At 31.4% G+C, this 17,782-nt stretch overlaps 1 protein-coding gene across 2 annotated transcripts in view; it reads left to right on the top strand.

Annotated features, from left to right (window-relative positions):
• The window catches only part of LOC127737376 (26S proteasome non-ATPase regulatory subunit 1-like), a 182,298-nt gene that overhangs the window by 153,080 nt on the left and 11,436 nt on the right, over positions 1 to 17,782 (top strand). For both annotated transcript variants that reach the window (XM_052247992.1, XM_052247991.1), the window contains 2 exons: positions 13,547 to 13,661; positions 17,498 to 17,614. In XM_052247992.1, the coding sequence (XP_052103952.1) occupies positions 13,547 to 13,661; positions 17,498 to 17,614 (232 nt within the window). The remainder of the gene's footprint in view (positions 1 to 13,546; positions 13,662 to 17,497; positions 17,615 to 17,782) is intronic.

Genomic DNA, 17,782 nt, shown 5'->3' on the forward strand with positions numbered 1-17,782 from the left:
AAAAAAAAATATGCTGCTTTAGAAGTACTTTTGATAAAGAAAGCTAGAGAATTGTCTAATTCCGTTTCAACAGAAGTTCAAATCTCATTTTTATAATTGAATATATAGAATATTCAAAATCCATATGATTTTCAATAATAATACAAAGAAATGAAATATTACTATTGAAGTTGCTGGTCAATATTATTGATAATGCAACATGGTACATATAACAGAAAATTATTCTCTTTAATTTCAGCAGAATCTTTACAACAGAAATGTGAAATTTATAAAATTGAATTAAGTAACAGTAGTGATTAAATAAAATGATTCTTTATTAACAAATACATCCTGATATTAAGTTTTGTTTTACATCAGTTAAGGATTATCCTTTGATGTAATGTTCAAGGAAAAGGATAAATGTAATTGAAGATTTAACATGAGGTCTTGAATGTAGTAGATTTGTAAGGACTTATATGGAGGTATCATTAATGTCAGGATATAAGACTTGTAAAAGAGAGGTGAAAGACACCAAAGTGACATTCAAACTCATAAGTCGAAAATAAACTGACAATGTCATTGCTAACAAGGAAAAAGACAAACAGACAAACAACAGTACATAAAACACAACATAGAAAACTAAAGACTGAGCAACACAAACACCACCAAAAACTGGGGGAAAGATTCCCAGAGACATATAAACACCCCTAAATATACAAATCCTGGTGGGGTTTGTTTGATTCATATACCAAAAGTCTGTTTGGCAAGATATTCTTTGTAATTTAACCCAAACTATTAAATAAATACATCAATGTCTTATAAATTTATCAGGCTGAAGGAAGACACCTTTATGAAGATCTAAATGGCTATAAACAATATAGAAGGTGTTAATAGTAATCAACTTACTATATAAAACATAGGTGATATTTCCATCAGGCTATTTTCTCACTACTCCACTGGAGATGGAAGGAAAACTTATAACAATAGCAGTAAAAATATAGTAAGTCTGATGTACAGGTTTACTAAATTTGACCCCCAAAAAAAACACAGAAAATGTCATCCTCTAAAATACTTGACACCTTAGACATTTTTCTTCTGTCTGGCTTCCCTCAAAATTCATCATTGGTACTTAACAATGTAGCAGACGATATATGATAAAGAATACATGTAAGTGTTGTAGAGGTCATTCGACATCCAACTGTAATGAGAACAAATCACAAAACATTCTCTGTCCAGGATGTTGAAATAGTAGTCATCCTGAAATACACTTAATATAAATTAAGGAGATGTAGTATGATTGCCAATGTGACAACTATCCACAAGAGACCAATGGCATAGATGTTAGCAACTATAGTTCACCAATGACACCCTTCAACAATGAGCAAAACCCTTACCGCATAGTAAGCTATAAAAGGTCCTGATATAACAAAACAAAAACAATTCAAAAGAGGAAATCAACAACCTGATTTATGTACAAAACAACAAACTAAAACAAATATGATATACAGCAACAAACAACAATTGAATTACAGGCTCCTGACTTTGGGCAAGCACATACATATTGTGGTGGGCTGAAACATGTTTTTGGGCAGTTAAGTAACCCTCCCCTAAACTGGAACAGTGGTGCAACAGCACAACACAAGGACAAACTGTACAAAATAAATGAAAAACAAATATGCTGTACAGCAACAGAAGACAACCACAGAAATATTGACTTGAATTTATATACAGTACAGTTTACATCAATGGAATACTTTGAAGGAATTGTTTTGGTGAAATTGCTTTGGTTATTTGTCAAAGTAAGGTTCATCTTGATACAAAGTTCTCTCAGTTAAAGTAATTACAACAGATGAATTATTTTAATTATTGGAAATAGATTTCTTGACCATTCCTCTGTAGTTTGATGTTTATTTACAGTATGCTATTTTGATTTGCAGTGACAGTATTAAGAAATATCTTAGCAATTAATACAGACGAGACAAAAACAAAGATAAATTGTATTTTACAATTTGTAGATATAACATGAATAGTAGTACAGGTATCTGATATGATAACAGGCTTATTTTAAGATATTTGATAAAAGATATTTTTTAAATTATCTTAGAAATTAACGTAATAGATCATTAATCCACTTCAAAGGAAAGCAAGAAAAAAGAGAGACTTATTTAATTTATACTTGCCTTAATATATGATCTTTCCTTGTAAGAATTCCCTTGATAAATGTTTTAGCATATCACTAGTATTGTATATGATTAATTAAGATCTGTATTAAAGCCTTCTGATTGTAGTTACTAGTATTACAGTATAAAGCTTATTACCACATCCTATTGATATTTGTATGATGAACAGCTACTTATTCTGTGCAAATCTTTTTTTCGTTAATAGGTCTTTAAATTTCACTTTATTGTACTTCTCTGATTTTTTCCTCAAATTTCTTGCAAAAATTATGTCTTAGAGAAAAACACTTTATCTTCCTACCATTTAAGATTGGGATATAATCCTAATCAATAACACTTCTGCATGGTCAGTTTTCACACGGTATATGATGATAATAAGTTACTGGTATTTGATGGAAAGCAGCTACTCACTGGTATCTGGTTAATGGTAGAGGTCAGTTACTTGATCAACAAGTATATGTTGGAAGTCAGTTCCTCTCCTGGTCTGCTGGTATATGTTGGGAGTCAGTTACTCACTTGATCAACAAGTACATGTTGGAAGTCAGTTACTCACTTGATCAACAAGTACATGTTGGAAGTCAGTTACTCACTTGATCAACAAATACATGTTGGGAGTCAGTTACTCAGTTGATCAACAAGTACATGTCGGGAGTTAGTTACTCACTTGATCAACAAGTACATGTCGGGAGTCAGTTACTCACTTGATCATCGAGTACATGTTGGAAGTCAGTTACTCACTGGATCAACAAGTACATGTTGGGAGTAAGTTATTCAATTGATCAACAAGTATATGTTGAAAGCCAGTTACTCACTTGATCAACAAGTATATGTTGGGAGTCAGTTACTCACTTGATCAACAAGTACATGTTGGGAGCCAGTTACTCACTTGATCAACAAGTATATGTTGAAAGTCTTCTGGCATATGTTAGAAGCCAGTAACTCATCTGGTCTGCAATTATATGTTTGAAGTCGGTAACTCTCTTGATATAATGGTTTATGATAGAAGTCAGTTACTCACTAAATCTTCTAGTTTATGATAGAAATCAGTTACTCACTTGATCTAATGGTTTATGATAGAAATCAGTTACTCACTTAATCTAATGGTTTATGATAGAAATCAGTTACTTGCTTGATCTAATGGTGTATGATAGAAATCAGTCACTCACTTATTCTAATGGTTTATAATAGAAATAAGTTACTCATTTGATCTACTGGTTTATGATAGAAATCAGTTACTCACTTGGTCTAATGGTTTTTGATAGAAGTCAGTTACTCACTTAAGCTACTGTTAGATGTTGGAAGTCAGTTACTTTCTTGATCTAATGGTGTATGATAGAAATCAGTTACTCACTTAAGCTACTGTTAGATGTTGGAAGTCAGTAACTCTCTTGACCTAATGGTTTATGATAGAAGTCAGTTACTCACTTAATCTACTGGTTTATGTTGGAAGTCAGTTACTCTCCAGTGGTCTACTGGTATATGATAGACAGACATTTGTACATCTGTCCATTTAATTTAAAATTATTATCTTATTTATAACAAAAGATGTAGTATTGAGTAATCAACTTTGGTTAATACACAAAACTTTGGTAATATCAAGAGAGTTTTTCTATGATTAACTATTTCATTGACATCAACTACCAGTTAGAGTCTAATTTAATTAAAATTATATAAAAGTTGTTATGAAAGAGGATTAAATGTAAATTGAAAGTTTTGAAGTTTAATAGCTGTATTGTCAGTCTATGTTTAGAACAAACTTATAGATTTGCTGACTTACTTGTATTGCTCATTCTGAATTTACATCAAACTTGATAGAATAGTCATTTTCACTGGATTTTGATTTAATCAGAAAAAAACAGATTTTTATAATCAGCAATGCCAAAGTTTGCTTCAAACTGCAGGTAGTTCCATTTTAGATCTAAATATCAAAGATTGCTGTTAATTTGATGCAGATTGATTTATCGGAAAATGTGTCAATTGATTCTACAGTTTTGAAATGTTGTGTATGGTTGGATAGTTTAGGAGGGTGGTAATTGATGACTTTTAAACAAGTCTAAAGGACTTTGTTTAACAGTATGTATTGGCAGAGCTTACTTTAAGTCTAATGGTTTTATTTTTTCACCCATAAGTAACATAGAAATTTTAAAACATACTCTAGAAAAAATTAGATATTTTAACATCTTGTATATTTATTTTTAGTATCTTGAGGATAATATGACAAACATATATAGCTTGTATCACATTTTAATTTCTATTGACTAAAACCAATGACAGGCATTTCTCAATTTTCTCCTCCATAATCAAGTTTATAACTTCCTGAAAATAATTACCATCTCCTCGGTATTAAGAGTTGAACGATGGACAGTCTGCGGGCTGAAGGCTTTCTTACTACCTGATTGGAAGATATTACTGACGCTGTCATAATTAAAGTTCGTTGATTGGTTGGGACAATTCAAACCTAGTAAATGCTTTTTAATCCCGTAGAGTGTCGGATCTGAACTCTTTATTTTAGTAAATAGATTTGCCTGGTTACCAATCATGCATATCGGTACATAGGTAACACTTATCTATAAATAGCCGAATCTCCTGAATATTTGTAAACACACAAGTGATTATTTCAAGTTACGTACATTTAAAACGTGAAAACATAAGAAAACTTTTAGGAAAATGCTTTTTTCTTCGATTATATTTATTTAAACTCAGTAAGATAATCTAAAGGCAACACAAACATTTTAAAACGGAGATTTCAAATAATTTATTTCAAATAATATATATACCTGCACATAGCTATAATTGCTACGCTATTTCATGGGGAGATACTAGTAAATAGATTTGACAAATATCTTAAACATTTACAAAAGTGATTTTAGAGACATATATACACAATCTCTGGTGATTTTAATTGCATCTGTTAAAAAAATATCGACATCTGATTAGTTTCAGATTCAATCATCAACCTTTTGTTATATTTCACCTAAATTTCTCAACCTCATGCAATATCATGAAGCTTCAAATAGTGACCTATCCCAGCGACTCATCCCTTCCATTCATTACATAATAAGTGCCCCCACACACACCCAAAGATCGTTGGGCTGAGTTGGATGTTGTCTAGATCTACCTAGCTAGCTCTTCCTAGCAAGATAGCAGAAGTTGAAGAACAGAAAACTAAAAATATATCTAAAAGGGAATATAAGAAGAACAAAAAACTACTCTCAGACGATAAAAGCAATTATACATGTATGCTAACATATTTTAAGCAATGTTTAATTTCTATGAATGATTTTAAAGGGAATGTGAAGTATACATAATTAATTCAGACAGCAACCCAATTATTAGCAACAAACAAAACGTGACAATTTACTTCTAAAGTTCAATCTACGATCTTCTTTAATGGACATGTCATTACAACATTTTAAAGTTTTTTATCCTCCCAAGTCTAACTATAATATATAGAATAGTTGTGAATATGTGAGCCAAAATTTGTTACTGTGAAAAAAGTTCCAGTGGAACATATATCACAGAAAAATATATTCTGGGAGAACTTTTTTCACAGATAATTAGGACTTTCCACTTTTCCGTGGAAAGATCTGATTATTTTTTTTTTCTTTCGCTGTTTGGTTGTTTCGCAAGATGTCGATTTGATATTTGGTATATGATATTGAACAGTATATGTGCTTTCAAAACTGACCCTGCTTAACCGATACTTTTCTTTGTAAGAGTTATCTTCCAGATCACTGTTTTTCTTGTGTTTGCTACTCCTTGGCAACCGCTAAAGATTCCGACAAAATTATTTCACCAATTTGCTCGTTATATCCTCAGGATGTTGAGATTGGTTTGGACCGAAGCGTTCTGGAGACTCCATATGAGAGTTATTTCCCCTTATGCATTAGATATAAGTGATATGCATTTGTAACTGGTAAACCATAAGTGATAGAGACCTAGGATCCATTGATTTGAGGTCCTTGGTACAAAAAAAAAACAAAATTAACGGTAGGTCAAGGTCAAAGGTCAAGGTCACATTCTTAATTTTGATTTTGGGTTATGTTCACTTCTTTTCAAAAACCGTATAAGATAACGACAACATATTTTTACTAAATTGTTAGTTGAGACATGTCGTAACACATAAATTTTAGATGAAAGTGTGTGTACGTTGATATAAAATGGCAGTTTTCTCCCCTTTTATATGTAAAATTATGTGTATGGTAATATAACTCGTTAACCATATCTAATAAAGACCTAAGGTATTTTGATTTGAGGTCTTTGGTTTAGGTCAAGGTTGATTTTGAGGTTCTAGATTTTGACCTTTGCCTTAACTTCATATTTATTCATGCTTAAGCCTTAGGACTTTTTATACGCCCGTTTACGGGACGTATTATGGTATACAGTTGACCGTCTGTCCGTCCGTCTGTCCGTCCGTTGTCAACAAGTCGGTCATTAACTCAAAAAAACTTTAACCAATATGCATGAAACTTTGGTGAATTGTTTATATCTATTGACGTGAGCTCCCTTTCGTTTTTTTTATAAATTTCAGATTTACCGTTTCTGAGTTTTGGGGTTTTATTCATTAAAAAAGGGGGGATTTTCCAGTTTTCAGACAATAACACAAGAATACTTTCACCAACTTGCAAGAAATTTTGGTGAATTGTTTATATCTATTGACATGAGCTCCCTTTCAATTTTCATAAATTTTAGATTTTACGTTTCTGAGTTACAGGGTTTTATTCATAAAAAAGGGTGATTTTCCAGTTTTCGGACAATAACTAAAAAGTTCTTTCAGCAGTTCTCATGAAACTTTGGTGAATTGTTTATATCTGTTGATGTAAGCTCCCTTTGGAATTTTATAAATTTTAGATTTTACATTTCTGAATTTAGGGGTTTTATTCATTAAAAAAGGGGGGATTTTCCAGTTTTTGGACAATAACTCAAAAATGCTTTCAGCAGTTCTCATGAAACTTTAGTGAATTATTTATAGCTATTGATGTAATCTCCCTATTGATTTTCATAAATTTCAAATATGACATTGAGAAGAAATTGAACTTTATTTGTTTATAGTCTGACAACAGATTTACTAAGTATTGCGCAACAGCACAGTGTATTGCACAGCAACAAGAAATCTTTAATTGAATATAAACTCATTTCATATAACCAATTTCAAGTTCTTTGACTACATTTATTCAGAAACCTATAATATGTCAAATATTTAATTACAATCCAAATTCAGACCTGTATCAAGCTTGAATATTGTGTCCATTTTTGTCCCAACTGTTCAGGGTTGGACCTCTGCGGGCGTATCCAGCTGCGCTCAGTAAAGCAGTTTATTTAATTAGGTTGCAAGCAATATGACCTTGAAAAAGTCAACCGGAAATGACCTTGTGTAAACCGGAAGTAGCTATTTTTGTCGAGCCTGCGACAGCTCGACATAGGGATAGTGATCCGGCGGCGTTAGCTAACTTCTTAAAAGCTTTATATTTTAGAAGCTAGAAGACCTGGATGATTCATACTTTGTATATAGATGCCTTATGTTACGAAGTTTCCGTCTGTCATATGTCCATTGTCCTTGACCTCATTTTCATGGTTCAGTGACTACTTAAAAAAAAAGTCAACATTTTTTGTAATATTAATTTCTTTCTTATTATGAGTAATAGGATAACTATATTTAGTATGTGCGTACCTTGCAAGGTCCTCATGTCTATCAGACAATTTTCATTTGACCTCGACCTCATTTCATGGATCAGTGAACAAGGTTAAGTTTTCGTGGTCAAGTCCATATATCAGATACTATAAGCAGTAGGTCTACAATATTTGGTATGATTGTAAGGTGTACATATCCAACTGGTAGGTGTCATCTGACCTTGACCTCATTTTCATGGTTCAGTGGTAAAAGTTAAGTTTTTGAGTTTTGGTCTTTTTTTCTAATACTATATGCAATAGGTCAACTACAAATGGTGTATGGAAATATTTTATGATGTACATGTCAGTCTCACAGGTTTTATTTGACCTTGACCTCATTTTCACGGTTCATTTCTCAGTGTTAAGTTTTTGTGTTTTGGTCTGTTTTTCTTCAACTATAAGCAATAGATCAACTATATTTGATGTATGGAAGGATTGTAAGGTGTATATGTCTGTCTGGCAGGTATCATCTGACCTTGACCTCATTTTCATTGTTCATTGGTCAATGTTAAGTTTTCATGGTTAAGTTTGTTTCTTAGATACTATAAGCAATAGGTCAACTATATTTAATGCCTAAATTGATTGTAAGGTGTACGTCTGTCTGGCATGGTTCATCTGACCTTGACCTCATTTTCATGGTTCATTGGTCAATGTTAAGTTTTCTTGTTTAAGACTGTTTCTTAGAAACAATAAGCAATAGGTCAACTATGTTTGGTTCATTGAATGATTGTAAGGTGTACATGTATTTCTTGTTTGGTTTATCTGACCTTGACCTCATTTTCTTGGATCATGTTAAGTTTATGTGTTACTTGTAGTAAAGCTTTGTATTTAGGACTATCAACTTAAAATCAATGGTTAGTAAAGAAGGCGAGACATTTCAGCGTGTGCACTCTTGTTGTACTTATTTGATGTCAAAGTATATAGAACCATATATTTTTGGAATCAGTGTCAAATAAACTATCAAATAATACCGGAAGTTACATTTTTCAGACCAGAAGTAACAAATTATCTCTCTTATTTCAAACAAAATTATATAGAAACCATATATTTTTGGAATCAGCGTACATTAAGGTATCATTTGACACTTGAAATGACATTTTAAACCGTATTTTAATATTATGATAAGGGCCTTATTCATCATCCAACTTTAAATGGTATAGTAAATATATATAAAGATATGTACAAGTAAAACAATAAAAAAAGATACAGTATTAAGCTGTATGCTTAATAAAGTTTTTGGTCAAATTTTTTGATCCTCTTATGTTGATGGCCTCATAGTGAACTTAAAATAGCTTTGCAGAACTTATCACCTTATAACAGTGACCTATAGTTGCTAACCTTCTAAATCAATTGGTGTCTGGTGGAGAGTTGTCTCCTTGACAATCACACCACATCTTCTTATATTTATATTGACTATACAATCAGTGTGATCTTTTCTATACAACTTGTCATGTACAAGTACCTGTTGTGATGCACTTTTATACTTTTATCTCATGAAAAATTTATTTTCATTTCAAACTTTTTGGAATTGGGCCCTCTACATCTATTAAGACCGCCTGACCTTTCTTTGCAAAAAATAGTTATTTCTTACTTTGACCAATCTAGTTTTCTGGTAATCCTGTGATTTATAAGAATTTGTATGATATAGGTTTACCTATTAGTGAGTTTCTTTTGAAATTATTTTTAAAACTTCTGGGAATGAATCTGAGTTCAGTTAATGTCAATTTATGTTAGGGTGGTACATTACTACATATTTAAATTATGAAGGTACATTGATTTATCACTAACACGTTTTTATTCACTTCAAAAAAATGTGATGGTCTGTGTAGGTCCTTCTCCAAGAACTCAAGTTTGCTTTAATTTTTACACAATGGTTGGATCTTTTCCATTTCTGTATAACTCATGTGTGTTCTACAGCTTTACCTCTTTCTCTTCCCAAGTGTTTGCTTTCCTCAAAGAGAATCCACACTTAACAGTTTTATCTGCATACATTTTTAAGAGATAGCCAGAGATACTATACTGACCAGAGATACTATACTGACCAGCTGATATTTGGAAACAGTTATCAATGATATACCTCACTATCAGTTAGCAGGTGTTGAAGACAGTGGAGCATAATTCTTCACTTCATCAGTTTCCCTGTCTTACTTTGAATAAGCAGTGAGTGTGTATGATACTCATTTCTTTACCATTTCTTACATGTTCTGAACATCATTATTTCCCCACTCTGAAAAAGAGGTATACTGCATTACATCTGTCACTTTTTCTAGTATTTTAAAACTTCAAATTAAAAATCAATGATTCTTTTTTTTTTCTAATTTTTATTTGTTCTTAGGAGAGAGAAAGAATTGTGCTATTTCACAGAAAAGATTGTATGTGCTGCAAGACATTTCAATAAGCTACAATTACATATAATAGTTGGTTACAGACCATTAACAAGTCTCATTGCCAATCAAAGATGTTTGACATTTCTTAAGGTCAAAAATACTTAAAAAAATCAAACAATACATTAACCTTGTTTTGATAAATATTTACAAAACAAAATTCTTTGTCAATTTATAAATCTATTTAAGAAATTAACAACAATATTGCATGTTTACTATACCTAATCCTTACCCTAAAAGCGTAGCTTTTATTGAAGTTGATATTAACTTGAAAGAATTTCAATAGTTTACCAGAGCAGAATTCCGTGCACATTGACAATATTGCACTAATTGTTGTGATCTTGCGTCAGTATTGACTAAATCTTGTTTACCTGTGGTAATGACATTTATTTTTTCATCTAGAGTTTCTATGACAGGATATACCTCTGTATGATCCACGTTGTCTGTAATGTTATTTAGAGACTATATCTAAGAATTACGTCTAAATAAAGATAAGTAGATATTAATTGCGGAAACAAAAGAGACATCTATTTCTTTTTCTTTCTTTTTTTGGGGTAAATATTAGATAAACAGGACTGTAAGGTTTCTGATAGTAGTAAAACTGTTAAGAAGATTTTTCCAAAAGTCTGTTACTGTAAATTCAGATATTATTGCGTGCATTTGCTTCCTTTTATTATTGCCATTGTTGAAGAATGGACAAAACTGTGAGTTTAATTATTGCGATTTCAGGAAAATCTGCATACAGATATACATATCAGACACTAAAATGTGAGTTCTTACTATTGCGATACTCGCCCAGTCATATTATCCACATTAATAAAAAACCTCGCAATAATTTCTGAATTTACATTACTTTAAATCTATAGTTTGAAATCCTCAGAAAATTAGTCTATAAGCTAGCAAATGTATGTATGATATTGGAATTACTCTTAGACATCACTGAAGGCAAAGACTCTAAATATTGGCTCTTGAATTATTTGCATATTAAGGACAGAATTTTAAAGGAATACATGGGATAGTGTAGTGAATAAGCCAGATTTTTTACAGTTATTTTGTTTTGTTAAGGAATTTCTGGACAGAAAATATTTTACACTAAATAGCTTTGAGTTTAAGCATAACAATCGTTTTGAGTTCTCTGCTACAATGTGGAGGATGAACTATTTGATTAGTGCTCAGTTAAGTCCCTTACCTTGCATGTCCACAACCAGTATCTAATCTCGTGTTACTGTGTATGTGGATACTTTTAAGGGATTCCAACTTTTTGATGTAAGAAGAATTGGTCATATCTCTTAACTTTTAAGATTCAATTACTTTTGTTTAGCCTTTTTGGTTTACGTCCAAGTAAATGTTGATGGAGTTTCTTGTGATTTTAGATATCTTTGTATCTATTAATAATAGTATTATATAAATATGCATTTTTTTCAGAGTAGGCCAGCATTAGACCAAAGTAGGTCACTAATGACCTACAATCACACCTTATTGACTTTGGTTAAGATTTACATTAAACATCATTGTCATCAACCTGTAAACTTTTTCAAAAATATTCTCTTCTGAAACCACTGAGCCAATTCAAACTAAACAATATCATTATCTTTTTTAGGGTGCCTAGCTTGAAATTTACAAACATTTCTGTGTTTTAACCAAAGTGTCTACTGTTACAAAAATTCGAACATAATGGTTAAGGTCAAATTTGTTTTAATGCCATTTTAATTTAGTGTAATAATGATGAATTAAAAGCTATCCAACTTCAGCCTACCAACTTTTAGATATTGTTTAAAATACCTAATTCTGTCAGCACAAGTCAAGGCTAGCATTGAAATTTTACAACCAGATGTAGTTGGTTTGGTTTTTTTTCTCTTCTTGTTAGTATTAATCAGTCAGCAGTTGTCATCTGTCGATTGATCAGAACATGAAAAAATACATATAAATATATATTTAATCACCAATTATCGATAAATAATTGTGCTTAGATTAAATGATTTATTAGTTCAACTTATTTTGTCTGTTTTACAGAAAGAGCACACATCTGCCTATAATTACATAACAGTGAATTTGAAATGTCGAAAGATTTACTCTCTGATTGTACTGGGGTACAACTTGAAATTTATTCATTTTCTGAACCTGCATTGATTTGTTTGTTTTGCTTGGGTTCAGCCCAACTTTCTAAACAGTTTGTGAATTTGTGAAATAAGTAAATAAGTAAACTAATTACATCATTCATTGCTCCCCTTTTTGCCAAGTTTACATTTTAAGGTATTGCTGTTTTAATTTCAACATTTGCAATTATATCCAGGCAAGAAGACATATCTCTGTTAACAGTTTATTCATTTTAGAGGACAAAGTCCAAGAGTTGCCACAATGTCAGAGAAGCATATGATCACATTCTGCTATAAAAGGAAAGACAAAATTGGCAGTTCTTAAATTGATGGACTGAATTTCAAACAAAGTATATGAAATTTGTGAAGTTAGCCTTGTATAACACAACTTTTTTCCCCAAGGAAAATGTCTTAAGAGCTATCACATATTCATACATATATATCTGTATGTAAAATAGTTTTTATTTTTAACTTGTCTTGCTGTTAACAGTATCATTTGCCCAGTCATGTGAGAAATTTTAAGTCAAGATGTTTTTGTTTGAAATGTATTTTTGAACTTGGTAGCTAGAAATTTTGATTGACATTCAATAATATTGTATATCAGTGATGAAAAGGACAGCTGACTTCATAGGTTTTACTTCCTTGTTTATGATGTGGAATTGCTGGTGTCCCTTGACAGTATTGTTTCTGTGTTTGTATTAACAATGTTATATTATTCTATTAAGACTTGAAACTTGACAGATAATCTCCTGTCAGTAACCGATAGTTCATTGGAAACTGACATTTAAATATTTCATTGTTATTCCTTTTGCTGGGATAGGCTTTGTAATTTTTTTTAAATATTGGTGAATATAAATGAAGTACTGGCATTGGATGCATGCTGTGTATATGTTTGTAGTCTAGCGACACATACTACAGTATGTATTATCATGGAGTGTTATATAACTCAAAATTACTAATACTACTGTACACATCATGGAAGGCAAAGACTCTAAATATTGGCTCTTAAAAAATGATTTTAAGTCAATTTAATCCAATGTTATATGATGAAAAAACTAATTCCATATATATAATTAGAAGTACTTATGCTACCTTTAGACAGAAGAGTATAACAGTCTGTATGGCATTTATTTGTTAGGTCAATGTTGTTGCCTCTTACATTTTACAGTCATACAAATGGCTTATTTAAGAAACAACAGATGGGTTAATGCTTTTATTGATTGTTTTTTTTTACTTCCAGAACACCAGAACAATGCCCAAGTGTTGTTTCACTGTTATCAGAGAGTTACAATCCCCATGTGAGGTTTGGTGCAGCCATGGCATTAGGTATAGCCTGTGCAGGGACTGGGTTAAAGGTAAGTTCAGATACAATCCCCATGTGAGGTTTGGTGCAGCCATGGCATTAGGTATAGCCTGTGCAGGGACTGGGTTAAAGGTAAGTTCAGTTACAATCCCCATGTGAGGTTTGGTGCAGCCATGGCATTAGGTATAGCCTGTGTAGGGACTGGGTTAAAGGTAAGTTCAGTTACAATCCCCATGTGAGGTTTGGTGCAGCCATGGCATTAGGTATAGCCTGTGCAGGGACTGGGTTAAAGGTAAGTTCAGTTATAATCCCAATGCCATGAATAAAGGAGATTATGGTTAAACGTGAATGAAACAACAACACAACTACAAAAAAAATGAACAAAAGACATCTAGATTGCATGATACAGTCTCCTTAACGGATTATAGTTATAATTAAGGTTTAGTACAGTTAGTATAAAGGTTTTGTACAGTTATAATAAAGGTTTAGTACAGTTATAATAAAGGTTTAGTACAGTTATAATAAAGGTTTAGAACTGTTATAATAAAGGTTTTGTACAGTTATTGAAATAGTACAGTTATTATTAAGGTTAGTACAGTTATAATGAAGGTTTAGTACAGTTATAATAAAGGTTTAGTACAGTTATAATAAAGGTTTAGTACAGTTATACTAAAAGTTTAGGGTTAATACAGTTGAAATCATGATACCAGGTTTACCTTGTCACACCATCTTTACAGAGTGTTCTGTGTTGACATAGATTCTGACTTATGTAATCTTTGGTTAATCAGGAAGGAAAGGCATCGATTAAATACTTGCTGGAAAAATGGAAATCTCAGATTAATGTGATCAGCTACCACTTTTTTTATTTGATAGTTTATTTTTTCTATGGTATATTCTCTGAGGGTATAGTGGTAATTAATCTTGGTCAGTTGTCTACATCAGATAGTTTAGTTAGATTTCTGTTGAGTTTCTTCATTTAAGCTCATAGTTAAGGAGATGAGAAATTATCTTTGTAATTATAATTGACACTAACTTCTTCAAGTTGTTAAATAGTTATAAAAACAGAATTGAATCTGTGCATGTAAAATGGAGGGAAAAAAGGTGCAAATTTGTTGTTTTGTCTCCTTTTAAAATTAAAAGTTTGTTTTAAATGATCAAAGAAATGAAACTTTGTTAGACTTAAAACAATACAAGGAGTATAAAAGTAATATTTTAGCCATGATCACCACATCAATTTTGAACACATGTTGGTTTGGGAAAATAAAAGGCAATGATCCAGGGAATAGATCTATTCAGATGTGGTCAGTCCTTAAATTACTTATCTTGATCAATTAATATTGGAAGCCAATGAGAACATGCAGATGCCTGCAACTTGCAGTCAGAATTGAGGGTCTAGATGGTTACTTGTGAAATACATTAGATAAAATCCCTTTACATATGACTTTCTGCTTGCTACGGTTATGTTGGTATTATATTTTGCTACAATTTTTGTGTTGGATTTTTATACCAATATAAATATTCTAATTGATTTTGAGAAGTTTGGCTGATAGAGCATAAAAGTTAATGAATGTTTTCAGTTTCAACATTATATTTTTTTTTTTTAGCTCAAAGGACAAAATAACCAATTTGTACACAAAATAATTATAAAAATTTTGACCTGGTGAGAAACTAATGTGTATCTCATCAAATAGTTATGGTACCCAGTATGAACCTTAACATACTAAGTCTGGAGTTCCATTATTAAGTAGTTTCCCCCTTTCAGGTTTTAGAAATATCTTGGAATTTTTGTTATTTCAAAGATGTTCACAATATGATTATAACTTCTGTTGAGCCTCAGTTTTATTGGAGAGATACATAATGTAGATAAAGAGTCACTGCAATTTTATTTTAGTTGGAGTAATAACCTTGAAATCAATGTTAAATTTCCGGAAACAAGTGGAAATTAAATGTGTACCAATGATGGTTATAGATCTTGGCATTGATGGGCAATGTGTTTGGTAATGTGGTCATTTATACTGCCTATCACAAGTTATCAGATGTTTTGGCCATTTGTATGGTTATTTATTTGGCAGGTTCTGTTGTAACTTTTGTTATGGCATACATTGTAGCTATTTGGCATGATAGTTCCCATAATTTATTTGTATTTTAAACTTTTACACCAAAATCATATAAAGGTTAACCAATTAGTTTGATAGTTAGTAATTGTATTTTAAATTCATCATGAAGTGATAAAAAATTTGAATATTGAAACTTTTTTTCATGGAATTCAATTAAATACATTTTTAAGAAATAAACAAGTTGCTTTGTAAGAAAAGTTTTGATTGAATCGTTTGAATAACTCATTAAAGTAACCAGATTCAAGAACATTGGTAATTTTCAAAGATGTCACTTTTGAACTCATATATGCATTCGGCTGTTGTCTGTTCTATGGTCGGGTTGTTGTCTCTTTGACACATTCCCCATTTCCATTTTCAATTGTATAGTATAAGCTCTAGAAATAAGAACATGTATGAGACCATCTTAATTCCATAGACCATAAAAATACTCCAAGCAGCAATGTACATATAGTAGATTTCATACCCATATCACAAATAAAGTATTGATATACAACAAGATAGAATATTTATGTAAAACAATGGACACAATTACAGAGACCAATAAAGCTAAGATTTAAATATCACAAACTGTTTCCTGTGAAATGGTCATCTGATTGGGTTAATGGAGGACACCAATTTACATGATAATTTGTCTAACATTGTTTTTACAATGTCCTGTGACATTTGTGAATTGTTTGTTCATTGATCTGATGGGTATCAAGACCTTGATCAATAACTTTCAATTTGAATTGTCATTTGAGAGGAATCTATTCATTTCCAGGGTCTTGATTTATTAAATAGTTGGTACCAGAATCTATAGACATATGTTTCCAGTGTACTTTTGTAGGACATAATTTTGATTTTATTCTGAGTGAACAATGATTCACAGAACAGTAAACCAAATGGGTATTTTGTCTTTATTTAAGATACCATAAATGACTTCATATACATGTATCTAGATCCTCCAAAATGATATTTTTATCACAATAAGAATTGTTGAAATCTTTGTTGTCACATGTTTTGTTTATCTGAAATAAGAAGAAAAAAAGAAATCAGAAATATTAAACTTAGAGTGCCTTTGTTTCTAACTCAAAATTTTGTCATCGATGACTATCATTTAGTAAACTTTAAGCTGCTAGAAACAAATACATCGTTTAAGGACCTTTATCGTTCACATCGTTTAGGTTAGAAACAAATGCGCTCATAGTTTACAGATATACTTGAAATGTGTTTTTTCTTTACTAAAAAGGTGATTTTGTAGCTATGAATTTTTGTGTTCAAGGCAGATTTTTGATCACTGTGAAATTGATTCACAACTTTTTTAAACTCATGGCAATTAGTTGATTATCAAATTGTAACACCTTTCTCTTATTATTCACATAATGCTGATATCCCCACCAGAATTGACTATTCATTAATAGAAGGGCTATAGTTAAAGGTGATTCTGTCAGGAAAATGTAATCCCAAACATGCCACACAACTGACTGGGCAATAATAAAAGGTGCCACCTTGGTCAATCTCTTATATGTTTTTCAGCCCCCACCCTTACAAAACAATAATGAAAGGTTCATCTAAAGTGGCAAACAAAATGTTCTTTATTTCATGTGAACTGAATTCCACCATGTAAAAGGTGTTTCTGTGTTGGTAGATTTTGTACCCGACTCAATAATGATAAAAGATAATGATACTTCTTCCACAAAATTACCTTCCGCAGTATTTATTAGTTTTAGTTTTTTAACAGTTTTTCAGTTACTTCAACTGCAAATGAAATATTGTGATGGTATTATTGCAGGAAGCCATTGGACTACTTGAACCAATGACCAATGATCCTGTCAACTATGTCAGACAAGGAGCCCTGATTGCTTCAGCTATGGTTACTGTTCAACAGAATGAAATCACCTGTCCCAAGGTAAGTTGTTGTAGTAACCAGTCTATCCATCTTAACAGTTGGTTTTTATTATGTATTTATAATGTCTGTAAGAAAAAAATCAACTGTTGTAAAAGTAAAATGTTGTAATTATTTGAAAATGTTTAGATTTAAGAATCTTGCAGTAACAAGTCACCTTTGTGTTAATAT

The sequence above is a fragment of the Mytilus californianus genome, unplaced genomic scaffold (genome assembly GCF_021869535.1).
Source record: "Mytilus californianus isolate M0D057914Y unplaced genomic scaffold, xbMytCali1.0.p SCAF_4, whole genome shotgun sequence".
Classification (NCBI taxonomy): domain Eukaryota; kingdom Metazoa; phylum Mollusca; class Bivalvia; order Mytilida; family Mytilidae; genus Mytilus; species Mytilus californianus.